This window comes from Panthera onca, chromosome E2 (genome assembly GCF_046562875.1).
Source record: "Panthera onca isolate mPanOnc1 chromosome E2, mPanOnc1 haplotype 2, whole genome shotgun sequence".
Classification (NCBI taxonomy): domain Eukaryota; kingdom Metazoa; phylum Chordata; class Mammalia; order Carnivora; family Felidae; genus Panthera; species Panthera onca.
The window spans coordinates 43968473-43994696 of record NC_138353.1 but is presented as its reverse complement, the minus strand read 5'-3'; the positions used below and the strand labels follow the sequence as shown (position 1 = coordinate 43994696).

At 40.3% G+C, this 26224-nt stretch overlaps 1 protein-coding gene across 1 annotated transcript in view; it reads right to left on the bottom strand.

Moving 5' to 3' along the window:
* Positions 1–26224, bottom strand: part of TANGO6 (transport and golgi organization 6 homolog) — a 193116-nt gene that overhangs the window by 121501 nt on the left and 45391 nt on the right. Inside the window, exons 8-12 of the mRNA XM_060650333.3 lie at positions 18105–18217; positions 16493–16669; positions 13080–13212; positions 10217–10405; positions 2863–2997 (exon numbers count right to left, since the gene is read on the bottom strand). Coding sequence (XP_060506316.2) covers positions 2863–2997; positions 10217–10405; positions 13080–13212; positions 16493–16669; positions 18105–18217 — 747 coding nt within the window. The remainder of the gene's footprint in view (positions 1–2862; positions 2998–10216; positions 10406–13079; positions 13213–16492; positions 16670–18104; positions 18218–26224) is intronic.

The following is a 26224-nucleotide window of genomic DNA, read 5'->3' as shown; positions in this document are numbered from 1 at the left end:
CTTTGGGAGAATCTGAGGGTTTCTTCCAGCAATAAAATGCTGACCTAATTCCATAAAATATTTATGTGTATTCTTTGTGTACTCATTTCTATATATCACCTATGTTTCTCCAGATACTTTGCTGAATAGTTTACATGTCCAGTTCTCATCTGTGTCACTGAATTTATTTACAAGTGGTATTTTAATTTTGGTTCTAAGTCAGCATGCAGTATGCCCTGTTTTATAATAAGCCGCACATAAAGATACTAATATGAATCTTTTTTCAAAAACTTAAGAATTCATTGGATTTACCACAGCCACTAGAAGGTAAGCTCCATGAGGGCAAAGAGGCACATGATAAATACTTCTTTTTTTAAAGTTTATTTATCTTTGACAGACAGAGAGAGCAAGGGAGGGGCAGAAAGAGAGGGAGACAGAGAATCCCAAGCAGGCTCCACACTGTCAGGGTGGAGCCCAATATGGGGCTCGAACCCACCAACCATGAGATCATGGCCTGAGCCGAAGTTGGATGCTTAACCGACTGAGCCACCCAGGTGCCCCAATAAATATTTCTTGAGCGAGTTCACTCTATGATACTCTCAGAAAATATGGTATGAGACCTCAGTATTCGGGTTTGTGTCCCAGCCCTACCACCCTGACCCTCTAAGCTCAGATCAGCTCCATGCAGTGGTGCTATAGGGGACACGGGCCCTGAAACATCATCAAGAAACTTTACCAACATCACACTTTTACTGACGACCAACCTTGAAATTTAGAAAATGAGTTTGGAATTACACTTGTCTTGTTAGCAGTCTTAGACCTACACTTTCTCTAAATTGACTCCTCTTCCTAGATACCGTGCTCTAATAATCATCTTAATTACATAAATTAGAAAGGAAAGAAAGAAAAGTTTAAATGCTGTTAGATTCTGTTTCATCAGCTAAAACAATGAACTCTAATCAGAGATTGATTTAGTATAATCTAGACTCTGAAGCAAAAGTCCTAGCCTGACAATGACCATCTGAAAACATAATTAAGAATCATGATTTTTTTTTCTATTACAAGGACAGAAAACCCAGAATTACTATAGAAGCCCCTTATGAATCCATGAGTCAAACAGAAAAAAAAATTAAGAGATCTAGGGCAAAAGTACAGGGTGACATGTTTATGTTCACTTAAGTAAATGCAAAGTCAGAGGAATCCAGAATGTCATCAGTGAGTCAGGATGGCTCATGGAAGGGCAGTGACAGGTAAAGGATGTACATTTGCATTAGCTAGGTGAATCGTCCTTAAAACATGACTAATTTACATAGCCAGTCCCCAAACAACGGGCTTCTAGAAAGGGAAATGGAAATATCTGCGTTCTATTTTCCATTTGGGATGTGGTAAAAAATGATAGGTGTTAAGTAAGAGAAAAGAAAAGCATAAAGACCATACTCTCAACTTATGGAGACAAAGACTATTCTTAATATTCAACCAGAAAAACAAAAACCAATCAGGCCAACCAAATCCAATAATACAACTTAATAAAAACTAGTCCACTGATGAACCCCTCCTTGACAATTTAATGGCAGGGATATAGTAGGACTTCAGAAAATGAACCAAAAATGTTTTCTTCAAAGTACATGGAAAATATAAAATTTGGAGTGCTAAGTACATCTACCAAGAAATGGGCTTCACATTAACAACAGACCCAAATAAAATTCCTCTTCCCCTTAAGGACAAGCTTTGAAAGGACACAAATTTGAAGATTTGAATCTTCATATTAAAAAATCCATTCCCAGAGGGTTCTCCACTCATTGCTACGAGTCATGACCTGTCTGATTTTGGGTCAGATTTCATTACATTTGCATCAAGCTTATTCTGCCTTCTTACAGTCTCCTAACATACACACATGCCCACCTCCCTTCTTGTCCGGCACTCCTCTGACTCTCGGTCTCTGTAACTCAGCTACACACTGGCTTCTGTTAGTGTTTAAATATACCAGGCTCTTTTCTGCTTCCCAGACTTTGTATGTGATGTTGTCTTTTAATGATTTTCCTCCATCTGCACCCTGCACACTCCCAAGCTCCTATTCACTGTTCAAATCTTAGCTCAAACTTCTACTTCTCGGTAGAAACTTTCCCAGCCTAGGCTAGATGTTATGTTCTCTTGATACCCTCCTCTTTTCTTTTCAGGCACTTCATTCAATTCTAAGTATATCTTCTGAAGAGTTATTTAGTGTCTGACTCCCTCACTGGCTGTAAGCTTCATGAGGGTAGGGACCACGTTTGCTTTGTCCACAGCAGTATTCCGAGACCCTTAGCTCAGTGTCTGGCACATAGTGGTAAGCAATAAATATTTTTCAAGTGAATGAATTTAAAAATTACAAACTAAGTATATAAAAGATACATGCACGGGACACAAAAACTTTAACAGGCCACATGATGTGGGTTGAACAATGGATCCTGTGCTAAAACAGAACTATTCCAAACAGATGGAGTCCTAAGCAATCAGGAGGTTATCCAAGTTTTCCCCCAACTACAGCAGTGGGGACAAGGGCTGAGTTTTGGAAAGCCCTCGGAGTAAGGGGCAGAAAACCTAGCATTCGCCACAGATGCAAAACACTGTGCCAGGTATTTCCAAATCGAGCTTGTGCCAGGTCAGAAAGGGCCCTGCTCTTCTGACAGTGAAGTCTGAGCAGGGGACGGGGTGGAAGTGGTACGATCTTCTCATCCTCTGCTTTGGGGAGCATTCTCTTTAGCAACCTGACCTGTTTATCCTAGTCCTCCTGAGCACAGCCTCATTCTGTTTTCTCACAAGGGTGAGAAGGGAAGCAAGAGGTTTCTCTCTTTCCTCTTCTCTCCTCCCTCTGTCCAGGTGGGGCTCATGTGTGCCACTCACCTGAACGGCTCCTCCCAGCATGACAGCCACCAGCCCCATGGACATGCTCAGCGTCTGCGATTCCACGGTGCTCTCTGCCTGGTGGGCCAAGCTTGCACACGCTCGCTGCAGGGTTGCTGCAACAAAGTCCACAACCTACACAGAAATAGAATTTAGAATCAGTGAGGAATAAGAAAAACAATCTCAAAAACCTCTTTACATCCTATGTCCACATCCTCACCTTCTTCCTCATCAACACATGAAGGCAAGAACCTGCAAGCACAGGCATGGTGCTCAGTGTCTTACACGCACAGTATCACCTACATCTCACGTCAGCTCTAGGAGGTCAGTGTTTCTGTCCTCATTTTTTTTTTTCCTAAGGTAAACTCTACCCTCAATGTGGGTCTTGAACTCACAGCCCCACGATCAAGGGACACATGCTCTACCGACTGAGCCAGCCCAGATGCCCCCGTCCTCATTTTTTGATGAAGAATCTGTGAGCTGCTCAAGCCCATACAGTCAATAAATGAGAAAGCCCATTTATACTTTCCCAAATGTTTTAATATACTAATCCAACTTCCTTGACTTTTCATGAATTTTGCCAGGAAATTAAAATGAAAAATAATTTGAGACTTTCTGACCATCTTAAAGGGTCCTAAATCTGCTTCTCCTAATGAGGCTTCCTCAAGGACTCCCCTGCCCCAACCCAGTTATGAAGGTCTGATTCCAATAAGCAGAGAATGGGGGAAAAGGCATTCAGTTTTATCTAGAATAGAGTCCTCAAACAATCAATACAAATGATCCAGCGTCATTTTTTTAAGTATCAAATATTTTTAAAGGATTCAGATCATTCATATATAAGATTTTATACAGCATTTGGCTAACAATTAAGCTTTAAATGGAATTAATTTGGTCAACTTCATTTTAGCAGCACTTGTATTAATCACCTTAAGTAGAAATACCTTTGAATAAAAGTGATCATACACACATCCGTGCTTGCGCACATACACATGTGTATGCACGCACACACACACGCATATTTAGGATTAATGGCTCAAAAGGGAAAAATCATTTTGAAAGTGGTACAGCTGACATAGGTCATAATAAGCCTCTAAATACCATGCAAGCTTGCATATTTAAATCTCTGGGCAAATCACATGCTAGGCTAGAGTCTTTATTGCAAGCTTAAAGTAAGGAGAACGGCTTGTTAACACTTGTCTTTGGAGCAAGGCAGGAAACTAGAAAGGTTATTAAAAGTTCCACTTACTGAAACGAACAAACGCTGGTTGTGGCAATTTTCACCACTCTCTCAAGCCTGAGACTTTACTGATATTAGAAGCTACAGACACTGGCCTTTCTAGAGAAAATGCTACATTTCTAGAGAAAATACTTGGGTCACCTATTTTGTCTCTGAAGAGTCTCCTAAAGCACCCCTTGATTATGGGAAGCTTCTGCTTCAGCACAAATGTATTGTTAAGTTGCTGGAATAGAACTATCTAGACTTTCCACTTTTTGTAAGTCCCTCTTTGCTATACATTTTTTCTTTCTTCTTTTTTTTTTTTTTTAGACACCACAAAACAAGTAGTATGATCCTATTTTTGTCAAGAAAGAAACTATGGGGGCACCTGGGTGGCTGAGTCAGTTAAACGTCTGACTCTTGATTTTGGCTCAAGTCACGATCTCACAGTTCGTGGGTTCAAGCCCTGCATCAGGCTCTGCGCTGACAGCATGAAGGCTGCTTGGGATTCTTGCTCTTTCCCTCTCTCTACTCCTCCCCCACTCATTACCTCTCTCTCTCTCTCTCTCTCTCTGTCTTTCTCATAATGGACAAATAGGGGTGCCTTGGTGGCGCAGTTGGTTAAGCATTCAACTCTTCACTTCAGCTCAAGTCATGATCTCACAAGTTCGTGAGTCAGAACCCCACGTCGGGCTCTGTGTTGACAGCGCAGAGCCTGCTTGGGATTTCTCTCTCCCTCTCTCTCTGCCCCTCCTCAGCTTGCTCTCTCTCCCCATCTCTCTCTCAAAAAATAAATAAACAAACATAAAAATAATTATTTATTATGTTTAATAAATAAACATAGGAAGGAAAAAAAAAGAAACGATGTTTGTATACATGTAAAAAAAAACCCACAAAAAACAAAAAACAAAATACCTGGGAGCTGTTAATTGCAATTTGATAGCCAGCTGTTACTGTCACCCCTGAAGTGCCCTTCAAGCTTTTTTCTTGTAACAGCAAAACCGCCATACCCATTTCCCATTTGGACAACAGCTCCTCCCTGCTTCTACTCATTTCCTGTGACCGGTGGGGCTACCAGCCACAAAGATAGGTAAGAAACGGAAGTGTGTTCTAGAATTCACATACGTTGTGGAGAGGAGGAGAGGTTTTTACTTTCCACTTAAGCATTTTTGTGAAGTTACATCATCTAAAAAGCCGAATATTCCTGCAAGTTTATAATGGAAAATAGCAGCGCCCTACCGCATTTCTCCCTGTCTATGGCTCTACAGAGGCAGCCACTTTTAATAGTTTAGGTGTTTAACAAGAACATAAAGCATTTACTATGTACCAGGTACTGCTCTGAACACATTACAGATATTAACTCTCTTAACCTCCCGATCACCCCCTGGAGCTGTATAAACCTGCTGCCGGCATTCTGGCAGCCGAGTGGAAGCGGGCTGAGGCCTCGCTGTTGAGTCTGCAGACAACAACCTAATCCTCTGCTTTTTCAGTTTCCTGCCGCCACCCAAGTTCAACGTCGCCCAAGAATATTCCTCCAGTCTTCTGCTGAGGAGGGGAGGTGTCTGCACAAAGTTGAGGAAGGAATCCAGGAGTCTACCGAAGCTTGCAGAGCCTTTCAACCTGTTTTAAGCTCTAAATTCAGCTCTATCTTTACAGCTTAATCTAGCACCTCCAGTCTTTCTACTGTTCTGGAAGCAGAAGTAGCTTTTTACTTCCCTAAATAAAATATTAACAGCTTTATTGAGGTATAGTGCTTTCCTTCTTGACTTCTCCCCTGCAGGCACTTAAGTTTTCTGAGTTGCTAAATCAGCTATTATTTTCCAGTTTCCAAATGGTGTTATTCTCTTTTATCTGCTATCTCTCCTCTCCTGCTCTGTTGGCCCCTGTGGTTTCCAGAAGGAGCACATAAACACATGCGTTCAATATACTATCTTTAATCAAAAGTCCATACTTAAATTTTGCGCTTCCTTGTGGTTTAAATGCTTTTACAATGAGCATGCGTTAACTTATGTTAGAAGTGTTTTTAACATATGAGAAAGAACGATCATATAAACCACTTCTACTGCGCCAAGTACAGCGATCCAAATACAGAAAGGTGTAAAGGGTGGTGATTTTCTGAAAGGGCAGAAAAAAGGAAATCTTGCTCATTCCATTCTATTTACACTGGCCTTCTTGCTAAGCCGTCCATACTTAGCTGGAACACTCTTCCCTGCAGTATCTCCCTGGCTCCCTCCTTCCCCGCTTCCAGATCTTGGCTCAAAAGTCATTTTCTCAGTGAGGCTCTCCACAACCACTCTACTTACCACATGGCCTCTACATCCCCTTTCTTTGATTTTTCTCCCTGGAATTACCACCATCTAACACTCTGTGTGCTTCTGCTTGCTTGTTGTCTCTCTCCCCCAAGTGCATGTGATCCCATGAGGATAGATATGTGTGTTGTTCACTGCTGTGTCCCTCGTACCTAGAAGTGTAGGTGGCACATAGTAGGCCTTCAGTAAATATTTGTGGAATGAAGGAATTTGGGAGTTGGTGCAGGGCACTGTATCTGTACAAAGACCACTGAATGCCTCAGTTCTCTATCTTCTTGTACATCATCTGCCAACACATTTTATTGAATTTTTAATCTTTTAGCCATAAATACTTTAATACACATTTCTAACAAGGAGGTGTTTTGTTTTGTTTTGTTTTGTTTTGTTAACATAACCACCACATCAGGGGTGCCTGGTTGGCTTAGTCGGTAGAGCATGCGACTCTTGATCTCAGGGTGGTTAAGTTAGAGCCTCAAGTTGGGTGTAGAGATTCTTAAAAAATAAAATCTTAAACACACACACACACACACACGCACACACACACACACAACTACCATACCATGATTATACTCAATAAAAATTCCTTAATACCTTCTATTACTTGGCCCATGACTGTTGCAAAAATGTCCTCATAGCAACTGGTATGTTTGAATGAGAATCCACACACTGCATTTGGTTGAGGTGTCTCTTAAGCCCCTTCTAAGCTAGGGAAGCCCTGCATCTTTTCTATGCCATTTATTTGGTGAAGAAACTGGATCATTTGTAGTGTACAATGTCTCACACATTCTGGAACTGGCTGATTTTGCTTCCTTATGGCACTAACTTGCTCCTGTACCCCGAGTTTCCTTGGTTAGATTCAGGTTCACATTTTATGGACTTTGGTTTTTTAGTTTTTGTTTGCTTGATTGTGGGGTTTTGTTTGTTTGCTTTTTGGGGGAAGAACCCTTCTCAGGTGGTGCCACATACTTCCTATTTCATTACATTAGGAGAACACATCATGTCTGCTTACCTACTTCTGGTGATGTTAAGATGAATCACTCCATTGCTGAAATATTTAGGGGAACATAAACCACTACCTACATTAACCCTGAAATCCACCAAAAATTAGAAGGAGGATAGAGAGGTGGAAATGTAGGTAAATATGTGCTAAAGCAAATATAATAAAATGCTAGGTGATGGGTTTACAGGTATTCATTATAAAATTCTTTCAGATTTGAAGGTTTTCACAATAAAATGCTGGGGAAAAAACCATCAGTTGTTTTGGATGTTTTTGACCTAATTACATTCATTATACCATACCCCTAATAGTTTCAGCAGACATTGATTACCACCTAGATCCATTATTTCATTAGAGGATTGCAAAATATAAATTTGTAGGTCTCTTTTGGAATATTTTAGCTGTGATTCTTACAGAAAGAAAATTTTTCGTTCATCGACTATTTGGTTACATTGAAATACAGTGCTGACAGAAAAGGCAAGATACATGCTTTGCGATCTTTCCTTTTATTTATCAATTTACAGAATAATGAGTTGATGTCCTAGCGACTTCCAAAGATACTCAAAAGGGATTTTCGGTGGGGGGGGGGGGGGGGGTAACTCAGGTTTTTATAACTTTGATGTGTTTCAATCCATTGCAGGCATTATTCTTTGTAATGCTCAAAATGCCCTAACCATGGCCAGTAGGAGATCTTTCACGTTGGCGCCTGAGTGCTACTCACATGACTTCATTAATCTCAGATATCTTCCTTTTATTCAGGTACAACAAGATGCCCTGAGGCTTACAGTGTACAATACCTGCCCTAGACCTTGAATGAACCTTTAATCCAATGAGCTTTCTGTTCTTTCCGCAGGACATGATATTTAGAAACCATAATCTGGCACTAAGGATGTTTATTGCTGCTCGGTTGTCTACTTCTTGACATGGACAGTGGAATGAGCAAGGAAATATCTATTTTTTAAAAAGAAAAACCTGTGTGCTCGCTTCGGCAGCACATATACTAAAAAAGAAAAACCTGTGAGTTCATACTAATACTTCCAACTGAAATTCAATATTATAGTGATCTTTCCTTTGATTTTATATTCATAACTTTTTTTCTCATAGTGAAAATCTTGGTTTCTAATGATATTAACAAAATTACTTATAACAAGTATTATTTATAACTTATCCATATGTGTGTATATTTCAAAATAAATACTAAAATTACCACTAGCAGTAAAACTACTAAGTGTAATTTTTTTGTGTGTGGTTCTTTTCGTCTTGATACATTTTAACCTTAGCTGAAGGATAATTTAATGGGACAAATCACTTTTGTATCAGCCTAAAACCACTGTTCCTTAATTAGAAGCAAAGGGAGCTAAGTGCAAAAGCTCAAGTAATAGAGTATTCAGGCCATTTTCCCTTCCAACTAGCATCTTGAGACAAAAATGTAGGATCTGGGTGAAAAAGTCTTTAGGGAGCTGATACAAACACAGGAGAAACAAATCACCCTAATGGGTAACACAGGATCAGTGAACTGAAGGAAGAGGAAGCCAAGAAAGAAATCATGAACATAATTCTCATTAAACAGGCATGATAAGTTGGAGCTGACAGACAGCTGCAAATTTTCTCAGCAGGAGCTATAGTGAAATGCTGCTTAGCAACACCCGAAGGCGGATGACAATGAGGACGGTACAAAGAGCTGAAGAATCAGATTTAAGCGTGACAATCATACCATCTTACAACTGACTATTCACCAGCAGAGGAACAACTAATTCTGTAATAATGGTAAAATATGGTGACTGCACTGCCTACACTTTATTACTTTTATTTCTTTAAAAAAAAATTTTTTTTTTCTGTTTAAGTAGGCTCCATGCCCAGTGTGGGGCCCGAACTCATCACCTTGAGATCAAGAGTCACATCCTCTACTGACTGGGTCAGCCAGGCACTCAATTTATTTCCTATTTTTAAAATAGCTGGTAAACATAATCTCTGAACCAATAAAATTCAGGCACTGATTCACATAGTTACACTACCCTTGAAACATTTAAAAAAACATCTTAAAACTTCATAGGCTGTTGTGGAGATAGGCTGTTAGGTAGACCTATAAAATTTAAAGTGATCTTATTATCATTAGCAATTGTTTTTTTCAAATTTAAGTTTTATAGGCGTGCCTAGGTGGCTCAGTCGGTTAAACATCTCACTTTGGCTCAGTTCATGAATTCGTGGTTCATGGGCTCGAGCCCCACATTGGGCTCTGTGCTGACAGCTCAGAGCCTGGAGCCTGGTTCAGATTCTGTGTCTCCCTCTCTCTCTCTGCACCTCCCCCGTTCTCTCTCTCTCTCAAAATAAACATTAAAATTTTTTTTATTTTAAGTTTTGGAATCATGCTCAATATTTGATACATATTAGAATCATCTATGAAGCATAAAAAAATACAGATGCCCAGGCATTAATGCAGACATGCTGAATCACAATCTCTACAAGTGGGCCAGGCATTCAGATTTTGAAAAAGACTCAGAGAATCGTATTCGCCCCCAAACTTGAAAACCCCAAACTTGATACAACACATAAAGGTTTACAACAATTCTCAGAGCTTTCTGTACATGAGAATCACCTCAGGAGCTTGTTGGACATGCCAGCTCCCAGAATCTCTCAAAGTGTTGATCCTGTCAGTCTGCTGTGGGCTCGGTAATCTGCATGTTTAAGCAGCATTCCAGGTAACACTGAGGCAAGTGTTATCAAACCATACTCTGGGCAACATTTTTTTTAAACATTTTTGGGAAAGCATGTAAAGAAACCAAAAGAAACAAATACTACCAGCCTGGGATATGGAATGTGGCAGCCACTGACCTGAGTGATATTTGTGAATATCTGCTCAGACATCCTCTCGCACAGAACGGCCAACAGCTGTAGAACCAGCAGCTTCTGGCCCTGGCCTTCCACAAGAGTTTGGTGCTGTTCTAACTCCAAGACGCTTTTGCTGGAGAAGGGTTTTGTTTTTAACTCTGTCTCATTTTCCATGGCCACATGAGTCAATTCCTATAGCGTGGAAGAGAAGAGTCAAGAAAAAGTCTGTAGAAACAAGGACTTCACAAACAGTGGGAAAACTGTTTCAAGTGTATGTTTAAAGATCTAGTCTAGGGGCGCCTGGGTGGCTCAGTCGGTTAAGCGTCCGACTTCAGCTCAGGTCACGATCTCGCGGTCCGCGAGTTCGAGCCCCGCGTCGGGCTCTGGGCTGACGGCTCAGAGCCTGGAGCCTGCTTTCGATTCTGTGTCTCCCTCTCTCTCTGCCCCTCCCCTGTTCGTGCTCTGTCTCTCTCTGTCTCAAAAATAAATAAACGTTAAAAAATAAATAAATAAAAAAAAAATAAAGATCTAGTCTATGTTCATTGCAGCATTATTTATAATAGTGAAAATCTGGAAACAAATAAATGTCTAGGAATAAAAGAATGGATAAATAAACTGTATCTACTATACTGTAGCAGTTGAAATAAATAAACCAGGTATATATGAAAATCAAAAGAGAGAGGCCTCAAAAACAGTGTTGAATGAAAAATGGAAGTTGTACAATAATATGTGTATTATGATATCATGTATATAAAGATTTAAAACTTCATAATAAGGGGTGCCTGGGTGGCTCAGGTCATGATCTCGTGGTTTATGACTTTGAGTCCCATATTGGGCTTGCTGCTGTCAGAGCGGAGTCCACTTCGGATCTTCTGTTTCCCTCTCTCTGTCCCTCCCTCACTCACGCTCTCTCTCTCAAAGATAAATAAAACATTAAAAAAAAAATTTAAGGGGCACCTGGGTGGCTCAGTCGGTTGCGTGTCCAACTGCGGATCAGGTCATGATCTCACGGTTCGTGACTTCAGGCCGTGCATTGGGCTCTGTGCTGACAGCTCGGAGCCTGGAGCCTGCTTTGGATTCTGTGTCTTCCTCTCTCTCTTTCCCCCACCCCCACTAGTGCTCTCTCTGTCTCTCTCTCTCTCAAAAATGAATAAACATTTTGTAAAAAAAAAAAAAAAAAGACCCCTTTGTTTAAAAGAAAAAATTTTAAACTTCATAATAAAAAAACATACATATACAAAGAGAACTAGTTTGACAGACTTACTTTATCAGTATTTTTTATGACGTCTACCACTAGCCCTATTGAACCGAGACCTCAAGCCAAATAACATTTCCAAACCCTTTCTAGGGATTATTAAATGCTTTTAGTACCTTCTCCCCTAAGATATTTAGAACTAAATCTCTACTAATAGACAATTCACTGCTATGGGTTTTACAGGCTCTTCCCCTATACTTTACATCGTCAATTTCCTTGGGAAGGGGAAACCTTAAGTTCCTTAACAATTAATGCTTTACCAAAGTAACTGACAGTTTAGAGCAATGGGTTCCTAACTGCCTGGGAAATTCTGCTCCCCAGGGGGCATTTAGCAATGTGTGAGGACATTTTTGGATGTCGTAATTGGGGAGTGATACATCTAGTGGATAGAGGTCAGGGATGCTACCAAACATCCTGCAAGGAAGCACAGGAAGTCCCCCGCCTCCCAACAAAAAATTATCCAGTCCCAAATGCCAATAGTATCAAGGTGTAGAAACCCTGGTTTATAGCAAAGCTCTTTGATTTTTGTTTTTAAACAATTTTTTTTAATTCTCCGATTAAGAACACATCTTCTTGGAATGTTATTTACAATGAGTGGCTAAGGAACACCTGGGTGGCTTAGTCGGTTGAACGTCCAGCTCTTGATTTTGGATCAGGTCATGATCTCATGGTCGTGGGATTGAGCCCTGTGTCAGGCTCAGTGCAGAGAGTGGAGCCTCCTTGGGATTCTCTCTCCCTCCCTCTCTCTCAAAATAAATAAACTTAACACACACATACACACACACACACACACACACACACACACACACACACACACAGAGTGGCTAGGTAAGGGGAAAGAATGTGAATATAGGAGTTGAGAAAAGCACCAAAAAAGTGGCCCCTACTTCAAGTTCTAGGAGTGTGTTAGTCCTGATTCTCTCCTTGCATTCCCCCATAACCACACCAACCTTAAACTCCAGAGACATTCTCTTAGAATAGACACTTTACTTAGGGAAAATAATGGAGAAGGCAACACGGGAGGACAGAGAATCAGAGATCACTCTGTTTACAGTCTCAAACAGTGCAAGTAAGGAGTACAATATGGGGTATAAGTTGCTGTCAGAGATTAGAGCAAGAGGAAGCACAACCATCAGCACTACAAACAGACATGAAGAAGGTTTCAGGTGGTTACAAAACGAAACGAGAAAGGCAGGACTGCTAAATCTCCTTCCCAAATATCTGACAAAACAACAGTCAGAAAGGATAAGGGATTACTCCATAACTGTAAAACCTGCTATTAACTTCAAAAGAGTTCTTACTGTCAACACAGAGCAAAGATTAACCCTTTCATAGATCAATAGCTATGCTTTGGTCATCTCTAAAAGCTCAGGGCAGATTACCTCAGAAAATAGTTAGATCATATGTGTACTGCTGAAGGTAAGTTTTTTTCTCTTTTTACCAACCCAAAGGCTACTAAACAATAAACTGCTCTTACATCCTCTTATTATTTCTGTTAGATTAGGACCTGAATTTAAGGGGTAAAATTACAATGACCCTGAAAATCTGAAGGGGATCCTGGTATTGCCCTGAAATCAAGCTGACCATGTCCTTACCATGCGTAGTTCTTACCTGCAAGCAGAAGATGAAGAAGTCACCTGCCAAACCACACTCCTGGCAGTGGGATAACAAGTCCCCAAGGTGCTCAACCCGGCACTGCTCTGAGGACACCTTCTGGTACAAGGCTTCATCCTCATCTTCGTCGCTGCAACATGGGGAAAGATTGATCTTGGCAGTGTCACCCAGAGATATTTTTTTTTGGAAACTCAACAAAAATCTTCTGAAGTAACATGGTATCGGGGCGCCCGGGTGGCTCACTTAGTTAAGCCTCCAGCTTTGGCTCAGGTCATGACCTCATGGTTCATGGGTTTGAGCCCCACGTGGGGCTATGTGCTGACAGCTCAGGGCCCGAGCCCACTTTGGATTCTGTGTCTTCCTCTCGCTCTGCTCCTCCCCCACTAGTGCTCTGTCTCTCTTTCTGTCTCTCTCTCAAAAATAAATAAACATTAAAAAAATTTTTTAAATTTAAAGTAACATGTTATCTTCGTATGGTAAATCACTAGAAAGATATCAAAACTTTGTTAAATTATTTTCCTCTTTCCTCATGCTGAAAAGGTATTTATTCTCAGAAGGGAGGATGCCGTGTCCTACATAACATACGCTAAGTGGGGAAAAGATTCATGAAGGAAGTGGCTTTTAGGATAGATGTTCAGGGGGCACCTGGGTGGTAAGTCAGTTAAGCGTCCAATTTAGGCTCAGGTCATGATCTCGTGGTTTGTGAGTTCGAGCCCCACATCAGACTCTGTGCTGACAGCTCAGAGCCTAGAGCCTGCTTCAGAATCTGTGTCTCCCTCTGCCCCTCCCCCACTCACACACACACACACTCTCTTTCTCTCTCAAAAATAAACATTAAAAAAATGTTTTTAAAAGATGGATGTTGAGGAATTCTATTATTTCAATAAACTGAAAGAGCAAGAAGGAATAAAGTATAGGTTGTATGCAGATATTCTGGTTCTGGAGGAAGAACAGAAAGAAAGAAGTCTGCAAAGCAAGGTCAGATCACAGAGGGCCCTGGATGCCATTCAAAGAAACTCAGACATTTTTTTGATGAGCCACTGAAGGTTTATGGGCAGTAAGGAAAAGACACTATCCTTCACTATCCTTACAGAGGGAGATCCAGTCAGTCTCAACTAATAAGAACCAATGAGTTGAAATATGAACAGGCATAAAGGCTCAGAAAACTGAGTAGGCCAAATTTCCAAGTAATAAAATATGGCTAAGTTATTAAAAGCAGTGTTACGCTTTCTGCAAAAAGTGTCAAGAAATTTCTCATGAGGTACTAAGGCTTTTAGTTTTAATTCATATGGTAAGTGAAAAAGCCAAGATACAATATTATCGTACTATATCATGGAAACAAACAAAGAGGCACAAGATGTACTAGAAGACAAAACACTAAAAAAATGTGAACAGTGAACAGGATAGTGGTTACTTTGTTTTCCTCTTTATGCTTTTTTGTATTACACAAAGAAGGTATGTTACTCTTACGATTAAAGAAGGAATAACATTTTTTTTCAGACCAAACTGAGAAAAGAATGATAGATGTTGCTTCTTCTCATTGAAAACTACAATTATTAAAGTTTATTTGGCCCCATCCCATTGGGCAGTAAGTCCCAATTTGGCAGTTCACTAATAACATGGCCTTTATATTCCTCTAGTAGAATAACCTATAAACTAAGCTTAAGATTACTTCCTACATTATCCCAGAATCTTCCAGCATCCTTCAGATCAGTCATGTTATCTCCACCACATTTTACGTTAGAAAAAAAAGCTGAAATGGATAAGTGTCACTTCTAAGCTTCTGTGAACCATCCTGTCAAAATGAAGTACTATGTTCAAATACTTTTTTAAAAAAGAGATGACAACAATTAACTTAAGAAGCTCTATTCTTAAAATTTCAATGGTAAACAGTCCATTCTGAATACTGTAGCTATATTTAGTTCCAGAAAAATAAAAATAAAAATAAAAAAGATCATGAAATCTAAGCTGCTCTTTTAGTGTTTCTTTAAACAAAGCTTTTAAACTGGGGCTTCTGAGCAGAATGATAGGGAAAAGGTAAGTGGTGATACTGACCTGCCCTGAAGGGACTAGCACCACAAGCAAGATCTTTAGAACAAAAGATAAAATCACACACACACACACACACACACACACACACACACACACCTCTGATACAGTGAATGCTAACTTTTTGGAGATATGGAGTGTCTTTAAGTATCAAATGAGAGCTATGGACCCTATTTTCAGAAAAAAATTCAGGTTCGCACATAAAATATTTCTTGCGTATAATTTCAGAGGGACTATGGACCGCTACAAGTCCATGGAGAAACCCCAAGTTAAGGATCCATTGCTTCTGGAAGTAAAGACTCATTCACTACTGCCTATTCAACTTTTGCCTACCATGAAAAGAAAAGCTGTTAATTTTGACATATGTGCACTAAGATATACACTAGAGACTTGTTAAGATAGCAATTAACTTTAACTACTGATAAGTCAAATACTATAAAATTCTCTACATAGTCACTAAATTGGTCCCAGATTAAACTCTTCCAAAGTGTTTTTAAAATAAACATGTTGAGAAATTTTAAACTCAGTTCAGGGGCAAAGTTACAACTCTAAAACCTACTAGAGCTCAACAGCTCTTGGGAAATAAGTAGCTTGTGTTTGTACTGATGATTCTGTTTGCAGTCAATGTATGTTTTTCATTTTCCTCAAGTCCATCATACTGAAAGAGCGTTTTATAACTTCACTAAGTTAACCCTGAATAAAAAATTAAATTTGCACTATAACAAACAGCCACACTTTGAATGCATGTAAAATCTGAGTAGCTGCCAGCAGTTAAGAACTATATGGATTCTGGTCAATAGGAACTTATATTAAGAGGTAATAATACCTACACGTATCACCTAGAAAGTGGAAATAAATTTAAAATATACTTGTGTGCCATTCCACTAACATTTATTAAGCACTTTCTAAACGATCTCTAGAAGAAAGAAACCCCCATCCTATAATTAACATAGAATATAGTTATCAGACAATTTCCTTTAAGAGCAAGTCTGACTCTGAACATACATATACCATTTAGAGAGTCAGAAAGAGAACTGGATCGTTACGGCGCGGAGAGTAAATGTGTGTCTGCCCTTTACTCTGATTCACTGGCAAAGCCTTTGTGAAGTAAGTGGGCTTATGAGGCAGAGCTGTGAGGCTCCAGCAAATTGCACCTACTATTAGCTGGCATCCGGGGGAAAAAAACCTGCAGGATTATTTAAGGCACTCACATTTCACTTAGCGATTATAAATAGCAGCACCTCAGCTGCCTCAAGTCCTCGTTCCCGTTCTACCAGCGCCCCTTAGTGGACAAGTCAGGGAAGGGCCTTTTGGGTGCAATTCCATCAGAAGAGAGAGGGTAAAAGGATGGGTGGACTCACCAAACGGTCTCTTTGACGGTAATCATGATGCCACCTTGAGTGGCCGCTCTAAACTGACACAGAGAAGGAAGAGAGGACACAGATTTGTCCAATCCTGCAAATCCTTTCAGGCTGGCAATTGCCTTCTTCCTCTCTAGCTTCCCCAGAATCCATAATAAGATCTCTTGGCAAAGTGACCTGGCAGAAAAAGCAGTTATAAATGAGCTTGTCATCTTACTCTACACATCTAACAAGATAACATAAAAAAAGAAAGGAAGACTGTCAGGTTCCACTGCATTCTAAATGCTGGCACAACCACCTAGTGCTACTGAAGTGCAGGACTGGAAAGTTATGCTTCCCGTGAATTTGGGAATATATCTAATATCCTGAAATTCAACGAGTGACTGGCTAATCTGGGCCCCAGAAGCAACACTGGTAAGACACAGGAGCTCCACATAATTTAAAAAAAAAAAAATCCAAGCGTACCATCGCCTTTGGGTCAGGCCCTGTGAACAGAAGTTTACACTGACAAAAACCGTCTATGAGTGGATCAAGAGCAGGTGACCAACAAACTCTTGCTGATGCCTCAGCCCCTTCCATCTGTGCCAATCAGCTAGGATAAGGAGGGAATAAACGTTCACTTATTCCTTCTCGGGCTCTGATGAGGACATGACAGTGCTGTGAGGATTTGGGTTTCAAAACTAAGACAAAGGTTATTTTATGGACAGTTATTTGAAGCCAAATGCACACACTCACAGTCTCCATCCTCCACTGTGTTTTCTCTTGTAGCTGTTGGACTACAGTGATGTGCTGACCAAAAGTTAGAGTCTAAGGCAGTATGTGAACTTTGAAAAATATGTAAGAATGAGTACTTTCCTTCACCACTTAACAACGATGATGACAACAATCATCTCTCAGCTATTTTCCAGGGACAGCGCTAGACACTTCCATGCACAGTCTTCATAAAATAACCCTATGAAGAAGGTAATGTTTGTAGGGGTTTTCCAAACACTAAAAGTCAGAATTCTCTAGGACTTTGAAAAGGATATAAACCCTTAAAAGGAGGAAAAAACAACATAAATATCTGTGAAAAAAGAGACCTGATACAAAATGAAGCCTACTTAAAACTCCAATACAAAAGATTATTTTCTGGGTGATTAAGAAATCCCTTCACTCCAAACAACACTGCGCAGCACTCATACTAAATCCAAGTCTAAATTACAGAGTGCCATGTTCAGATCCAGATTTCCCCAACTTGATTTCTCATTCCCCACAAGGTAGTTATGATCCCTTCTCTACTTCCTCCTTCCTAGACATGTAATTCCAGTATTTCTCATGGATCAAACACGGGCATGTTTACACATGTAAACAGGGGTTTCGTCTCTGATGTCTAGGACGGAGGCTGAAGAGAGCCATTCTAAAAATTACATCCAATCCCCAGCAATCTGAAAAGTGTTCTTTCCCTAGATGAGCAGAATAAGAGGATCCTCAAATGCTTTCCTGATTTTGAAACAAACAACAAAAAAAACAATTACAAAGTGGCACTAAGTTTTATATTCAAAATAAGAATAAGAATGACATACAAGAAAGATTTCACTATTTATAAACAAATAAGTTTCTCTAGATTGTTTACCTTATATGAGACACGCTTTGCTTGGTGAAACAGTATAGAGAAAAGAGCACACCCAAGACTGGAAGCAGGGAGTCCACTAAAACCGTCAAAGGTTCGTTCCCGACCACGTACACCTAGGGAAAAGAAAATGGCGAGAGGCACGGTGAGCACAAGGCCAGAGGAACAGGAATCAAACACTACACACCTACTAGCAGGGCTCAGAGTCTTATCTTAAGCAACGCTGTTGTCCTAAACTGAATAATTTTAGCTCTAAGACTAAGAAAACCATCTGAGATTGGCAGACAGGCTGAAGCACAGGGAGCCTGAACTGCAGCGGTGCCCTTTCATGGGCGGCCTGAAGAACTGTCAGGCAAAATGGGTAAATGAACCCATTTTCTGACCCCTTCCTTTCCTGCTTTTGACTACCTTTGTGTCTCCCGCTAGTCTGCCTATTACTCATCTATGCAATAACCGTCTAATTACCAAAGGGCCTGCTCTTAGGAACTAACAAGCAATGCCAAACAGAAAAACTTAAAACTAGATTTGAAAATCAAAACCAAAACCAAAAACACGGCCTGCTCTAGAGTTGTCACTCTAATGTGTGTCTGGGTGGCTCAGTCGGTTGCGCATCCAACTTTTGACTGTGGCTCAGGTCATGATCTCAAGGTTGTGGGATTGAGCCCCACGTCAGGCTCCTTAATGAATGTGGAGTCTGCTTGAGATTTTCTCTTTCTCTCTCTCTCTCTCTCTCTCTCCTCCCCTCTCGACTCATGCACACATCCACTCTCTCTCTGTCTCTCTCAAAATTGAAAAAAAAAAAAAAGATCTGTCATTCTTAACATGTAACTGCCATATGGGTATGTCCTATTCTCTCCAGTTCAATAAATGTTAAAAGAAATTACAACGTACTCCTAGCTCTGCATTGACTTTATAGGGTTAAGTGTGTGTGTGTGAGGATGCTGATTTTTGTTAACAGTAATTGTGTCACACGTTTTAGTTGTCACTTCAAAAAGGATAGCGCAAATGCATTCAACAAACTTTATTTGAACACCCACTGGAATCAAAGCATGGTCTTAGGCACTGTAGTGAATATAAAAATGAGTAAGAGTTGTTCTCTCTCAATTGCTTGTGATCTAACGGGAAGAATAAAACAAGGAGACCAATGACAAAAATAATAATTCAAAACAGGTAAGTTAAAGAATTAAGAAGAGCAAAACACTATTTTTTTCCAACATTCTTTCTGTAAATCAGGGCCTCTGTAAGCTTCCATTTCCTCATCCTTAAAAATAAGACTGACCTTGGGAGACTGTTATAATTTTTTTTCCATAGGAGACTGTTACAATTTTAATAAGCTAACTGTTTAAAGAATCTAACACAGTAGCTGGAAGATAAAAATGCTGGCATAGTTCCGGGAACACATATTAAGAGTGTCGGTTCCTCAGCTTTCTCCTTTTATCATCATTATCTGTGTCCACACTATCAGGTTCCAATTAATTTATTAATTAAGTTGTGTTGAAGTGAAGGAGGAATCATTGTTGTTTTGTGGGATCCTACAGGTCATGGAGGCACAAGCTGAAAGACGCTCTGTGCTTTTCCAGAGAATCCTGTCCCTTTAAATCAACCCTAATTTTTCACACTGCTTAAGCCTCCCAGCATCTCTGTGGAGCTTGATAACCAAGGAGTCAGCTTCCTGTGCATGATCTAATCTCCATAAACCCAGCTCAGTGGGGTGCATGGTATGGCAGTGTTCACAGTAATATGCAGGCCTAATTATGATATCATCAATTACAAGTGGTAAAAGAGAGAGAGAGAGAGAGAGAGAGAGAGAGAGAGAGAGAGATTGATTTCCCCAGATCACGTAAGGGCCTATTGTTTGGCTCTGTGGTCTGTGTTCCCAGAAGTAATCCCTGTGGAGCCATCCTTCCTTATCAGCATCTTTTATACAAAAAACAAAACCCAAATGGAGTTAACTCTCCTTTATTTACTGGCTTGACTGAGACAAAGCACCTAAAATTTTAACATGAATTCAATCGAGCCCATTTCTCAGGAGTATATGTTGTTATTGATAAATTCCTCCAAGTTTTAAGTTCTCTTGTCATACTTTTCTGAAGAAACAAGTACTGCTTTTGTATTTAGAAAAAAATCGATCAAAGAGTTTTCTCTGTGGTATCTCAAACAACTCAAATGGCCTCTTTTTGCCACTTATAGATTGTCATCTCCCTTCCAGTATTAAGAGGAAACTTCTCCTTATACTGAGCCCAAAGCTACCTTCCTCTAACTTCCTTGATAGTACTTTGTTGTTGTTGTTGTTGTTGTTGTTGTTGTTGTTGTTTGAAAAGTTTTAGATGGGCCATTCAAACATTCTACCTTTTCCACAGGCCTGCTATGTATTTGACTGTTCAACTATTCATCCATTCATTCACTAATTCAAATATTTAGTAAGCATCTAACCACCATTAATGACTTTCCTCCTATAAATTCCAATAGCACTTTGAGCTTGTAACACAGAATGTATAGTTCTCTCTCACCTTTTCAACTAGCCTAGAAGGCAAAAGTGAAGCTCTCTGTTTCAGCACCTATCACAATAGATGATTAAGTTGTGTTACCTGAATTTCTGGTGAATAAGCAGTTGTTACAGAAGTATACAATTTAAAGGAACCACATTGTTACTGTTCTTATGAAGCAAACAATAACTACCATTTACTGCAATGTCTACTCAAGAATAAACCAGGTTATTCAGCTAAACATTTAACATACAATCAATCCTCACCAGAGTCCTGCAGGTTAAGCATTTTTATTCCCATTCTAAAAATGTGGAAAACTAGGGCCCAGAGAAGCAAAGTTAGTGGAGCCAAGGTATTCTGTTAGTAAATGGCAGAATCAAGGTGAACAAAGGTCTGCCTGACATAAAATCCATGCACAATCCAGAGACAGAGAGCAGTAAAGGTTGTAAGGGGGTGGGAGTAGGGGAAAAGAGGGACTGACTGCTTCATGGGTACGGTGTTTCCATTTGGGGAGATGAAAAAGTTCTGGAACTAGACAGCGATGATGACTGTGTGACGCTGTGAATGCACTTAATGCCAGCCAATCGTATACTTTAAGATGGTTAAAATGGTAAATGTTATATTATTTTCTAAAAGAACGAAACACGTACTCATGGCCTCCCCAAACTCACCTCCCCCTGTGCCTGTTTGCATTGCTTCAGTCCCTAACCCACACCACCTTTATCCCAACCATCTCCCCTCAGAACCAGTAGGCCCCAGCCTGCCAGGCTATTAATAACTCCAGTCCTGCGAGAAGAGTTCCTGAGTGGCACCAGGAGCTCCTGCACCGCCTCCCCTTCCTCCCGCTGAGACTCTTCTCTATTATACAGCCGTCTTCTACCAAGTCTTCCAGGGGGGCTCCAGGGCCACAGCACGGCCTTTCCAAGGACAGCGCCCTCCTTCCAGTCTGTTGCCTGGCACTCAACTCATATGCAGGTTAACGGTTTGGTCTGGACCTCACATCCAACCTTATCCTCTCAGTATACTCCCGAAGTAGAATCTGGTCATTTCCCACTTCATGTGGACTCCCCAGGTCACTGAGTTATATCTGAGTTTAGTGACCCATAAAGGGACACAGGAGGCTGCACCGATTCAGCGATGTCTTGCTGACAGCACAGACAATGAGCAACTGCTCCAGGGAAAAAAAAACAAAACAACAGTCCTCCCAACAAAGTCATACTATATATGGAAGCAACTGTTAGGGCGAGTTCCTTCCAGTGTCCTTCATACTAGGCTGGTGACAGTATGGACTGAGGAAGCAGTGAGGGCACAACAGTAGGCTGTTCCTGCCCCACGGAGGACAGGGCCCTACTACCCTGCATCTCTGCTCTAACATCAGGTGTTGTGGAATTTCCTTGGACTGTGCTCATATGTAGTCTCCTGCTATCTGGGGTTCTTGAACTCTTGGGAGTTCAAGTTCTGAAACACAATCCCACATTGCATGTATTATTTCTACCTGTGGAAATTCCCTTTCCTCAGCAGTATACCTACTGGGTATATTTCACATAGGGTTGTTTGTAATACTTCCACTGACCAGCTGCAAGACTTATCACAAATCAATTGACTTATCTGAGTCTCAGTTTCCCTACCTAGGGAATAAGGAGGTTGGCAAATCTATCACCCTCTGACTTGACTGCAAATTTGCTCACTCCCTTCAGTATCCTTCTGGTACTTTAGCCATTAAGAGGTTTAAAAAGAAAACCAACTAGCTGGAAAACATGAAACAATCCTGCACCACCCGAAAATTTTTCCAACACTCAAACTGACCAAGATGTAAAAATTTCTAATCCTCCCCACATGCTTTCCCTTCTATAAGTTCTGAAATTAGAAATTTAAAGCTGAAATCCTCATTAGGTGAAAGATGTTCTGGTTACTTGAGATGTCTGTACGACCAGAGACCACCAAACAAAATACCAAGAGGTGGGAAAGCTGAAGCAGGGAAAGGAGAGACAGACTCTCAAGGTATCTTCAATTCTCTGGTGTGAAAAGCCTCTCTGAGAGTAAGTGAAATGGTGCTTCGAAGAAAAGTTCAACTTCCATGTCTATCTTTGGCTCTTCCAGTAGGACAGGACTGAGGGGCAAAATGAGAGACCAGTATGAATCTATGAAAATCATAATGGCTCAGAATAGATCAGTGGAGGAAACGGGTACCAATGACCCACTGGCAGCTTGGGGATTTCCTCATTCCTTTATAGGGATTTCCACATTCCTTTCTGAATGCATCTTGGCTCTCTATCACAGATCCAGCCATGAGAAGAGGTGTGGTTAAGCCTTACAACCCTTCATCTAAGCTCAGAGATCACTCTTACCTAGTAACAAAGACATGTTTCTGGATACTGTTAACAATCCATCACATTCTACTTGTAACTCTTTGTTTGCCTGACTGGGGGCTCCTTGAAGGCAGCAATTGGCTCTTAATCATTTCTGTTATTTGTAAACCTAGCCGAGTAGCTGGCATTTTGTATGTACTTGGTAAAAAAATGTTTTTTCTGACTGATTAACTGAATCAAAGAAAGAATAAATAAAGCACATTGAATGCTTTTTATTTTCTCAAAAGCTCTATTTTTGTGGGGGAATTACAATGCCCCCTGTATTTTCTTTTTTGTTGTCTAAGCTGCAGCTAGAAGCTAATCAATCAATGTTAATTAACTGAAGAATCCTAGAACTTCAGCCATGGAAGGGAGAGCAGACTGAACAAAAGGAGGTTTGATGTTACTGTTGGGGCTTAGTACCTATCTTCAATATCTAAAGGACTGAATTTCTCTGGAAGGACTGACTAGAAATTTAAATTAGAAAGGAACAGAAAAACCCAGAGGAGTCAAAATGGTCAAAAGTGTCACGAGCAAACATGTGTTTCTGATTCAAAGCAAAACAAAAGTGAAAGCGGTCCTCACATGCTCCGTTTCTCATCTACTAGACTTCCATTACATTGTTAGGCATATCCCTTAGAGATCACTGTAGAGCTGAAAGAACACCAGGTAGTCAGGAGTCAGAAATGGGTATGAATATTGTTCCTGACACCTATATGATTGCCCCAAATCACATATTAAGTGAGTGAACACGGATAAGACATTTAAACCTCCCTAGGATTCAGTTTCCTCATTTATAATGCAAGCGTTAAGCTTTTGGCATAAGTACCAGTTAAGATAATTCATTTAAAATACTTTGTAAAATACACAGCCCTGTGCAAATGTTACGTTTATTCCTAAATACTTGCCGATGCTGCTGTAAATGGAACTGTCTTCTTAATTTACGGCCTTATCTTTTATAGGGATGTATACGTGTGGAAATAGAAACATAAATCAAGCTGACTGAATCCTACCATTGAAATTCAGTACAGGCTGGGACTTGATTTTACCCCTGTTAAAGATTAAACTCGTCAAATGCTGCCTTCTAAAATATCACAGGGATCCTTTTGATAGTAATGTTCCAGAACTCCTAATGCACTTACTGAGTTTAATTAAGACTTGTGAGAAGCAAAGGACAAGCCAAGTTACCTAATATAGGATTTTGCACTAAGCATGCTTTCAGAGCGTACTGCATAAAATAATCTTTTTAAAAAGAGTTTCCTTAAACCAAAAGAGAACTGACAGTTTTCTGAGCACAAATCATTTGCTAAAGAATACAATGAACCTACCAAAAGTTACCTGGTTTTATCCCTGAGACTCAAGTGTTAAATTAAGTCACCTAATAGTCAACTCTAGAGCCAGACTAGGTCTGTTGGACTCTAAAGGCCAGGTGGTTTTCACCACACTGTCCCACAGAATCTGAATGTACTGTCTAACACTTGCATTTCCCACAGCTTTGAAGAATACCTCCTTTGGTCTTCTGCATGTTACTCAAGGTCATAGTTCAATTACAGTTGGAAATATCCGAAAGAACGACTGCCTTTAAGGAAGAGCCATAGGTGGGAGAAGACTAACTTTTTACTGCAAAGCCTTTTGCACTTTTTAAATGTGTACCATGTGCAAATATTAGCTTTTCTAAACACAGAGTGAGAGAAAGAGAGGAAATGAAAGGACTGCTTCCTGGACCAGATCTGGCACTCACTAGTATGATTCAGGACAAGTCACTTCGCAATCTTTTGTGTTTTTTGGGTTTTTTTAGTAATGTCGACACCCAACATGGGGCTTGAACTCACAACCCTGAGACCAGGAGTTGCATGCTCTACCGACTGAGCCAGCCAAGCACCCCAACTTCACAATCTTTTGGGGTTTGTTTCCTTTACTATAAAATAAGGGATTAACTTGGCAAACCCAAAGATTGTACCACACCAACAGTGAACCCTAATGTAAACTATGGACTTTGGTGATAGTGTCGTGCTAATGCCGGCTTATCAACTGTAACAAATGTCCCACTCTTAATGTAAAATGTTAACAGTAGGAGAGGCTGTGCACATGTGGGGGCAGGAGATATATGGGAACACTCTGTACTTTCTACTTGACTTTTCTGTGAATGAAAAACTGCTCTAAAAAACAGTCTTTTCAAAAACAAACAAACAAAAAAAGAAATTAAATATTTCTAAATTTCCTTCCAGCTCTAAGATTCTGTTATAACAATTTACTCTACAAAAACAATTAACTATTCAGAAAGAGGAGTCAATTGGCGAATCTGAGAGAGTAACTTTAATTAGAAATTTGTTAAGATTAAATGGGGAAAAAAGACTTGGATAATTAAAGTCAGGGATTCCCTGAATCTGGAAACAGAGAGATAAAATGGAAATGAGAATGAAGAATATAAACTAATTAGGTACTTCTAGACTTTCCTGCCCGAAAATTTCTTCTGCCTTAGGGAGTCTCAGCAAGTATGGTGAGGAATACTAAAAGGAAACATTCCCCATTCCCACCCCTGGCCCCACCTAGTATCAGATTCTGGCCGGTTCTCTTAAGAGCAAGAAAATGTCCAAATCGTGAGGAAGTATAATTCTCTCATCCTACCCTACCCAGAACCAATCTCTATGCAGCCCAGGCCTCTCTTTACCTTTCTAGGCTAAAGAAAAACATTTATCCCTCTCATACTAGGGAGGACAAAAAAATTAAGTATTCTAGGGTTAGGACCCCCGACATTCAGAGTCAGAAGAAAACAGAATAGGGGTTGCCCGGGTGGCTCAGTCGGTTAAGCATCTGACTCTTAATTTTGGCTCAGGTCATGATCTCATGGTTTCTGGGATCGAGCCCCATGTCAGGCTCCACATTGACAGTGCAGAGCCTGCTTGGGATCCTCTCTCTCCTTCTCTCTCTGCCCCTACACGCCTCTCAAAACAAATAAATAAACATTAAAAAAAATATGGAGACAGAATAGGAAGCCATTGGACTAAGTTATTTGAGCTGCAGGGTGCCTGGGTGGCTCAGCTGGTTAAGCATCTGACTTCAGCTCAGGTCATGATCTCACGGTTTCTGGGTTCAAGCCCCGCATCGGGCTCTGTGCTGGCAGCTCAGGGCTGGGAGCCTGCTTTGGATTCTGTGTGTGCCTCTCTCTCTGCCCCTCCCCTGCTTGCGTTCTCTCTCTGTCTCTCAAAAATAAATAAACATTAAAAAAATAAACTATAAAAAAAGTTATTTGAGCTGCAAATCTCTTTTTTGGCTTAAATCATTTTAC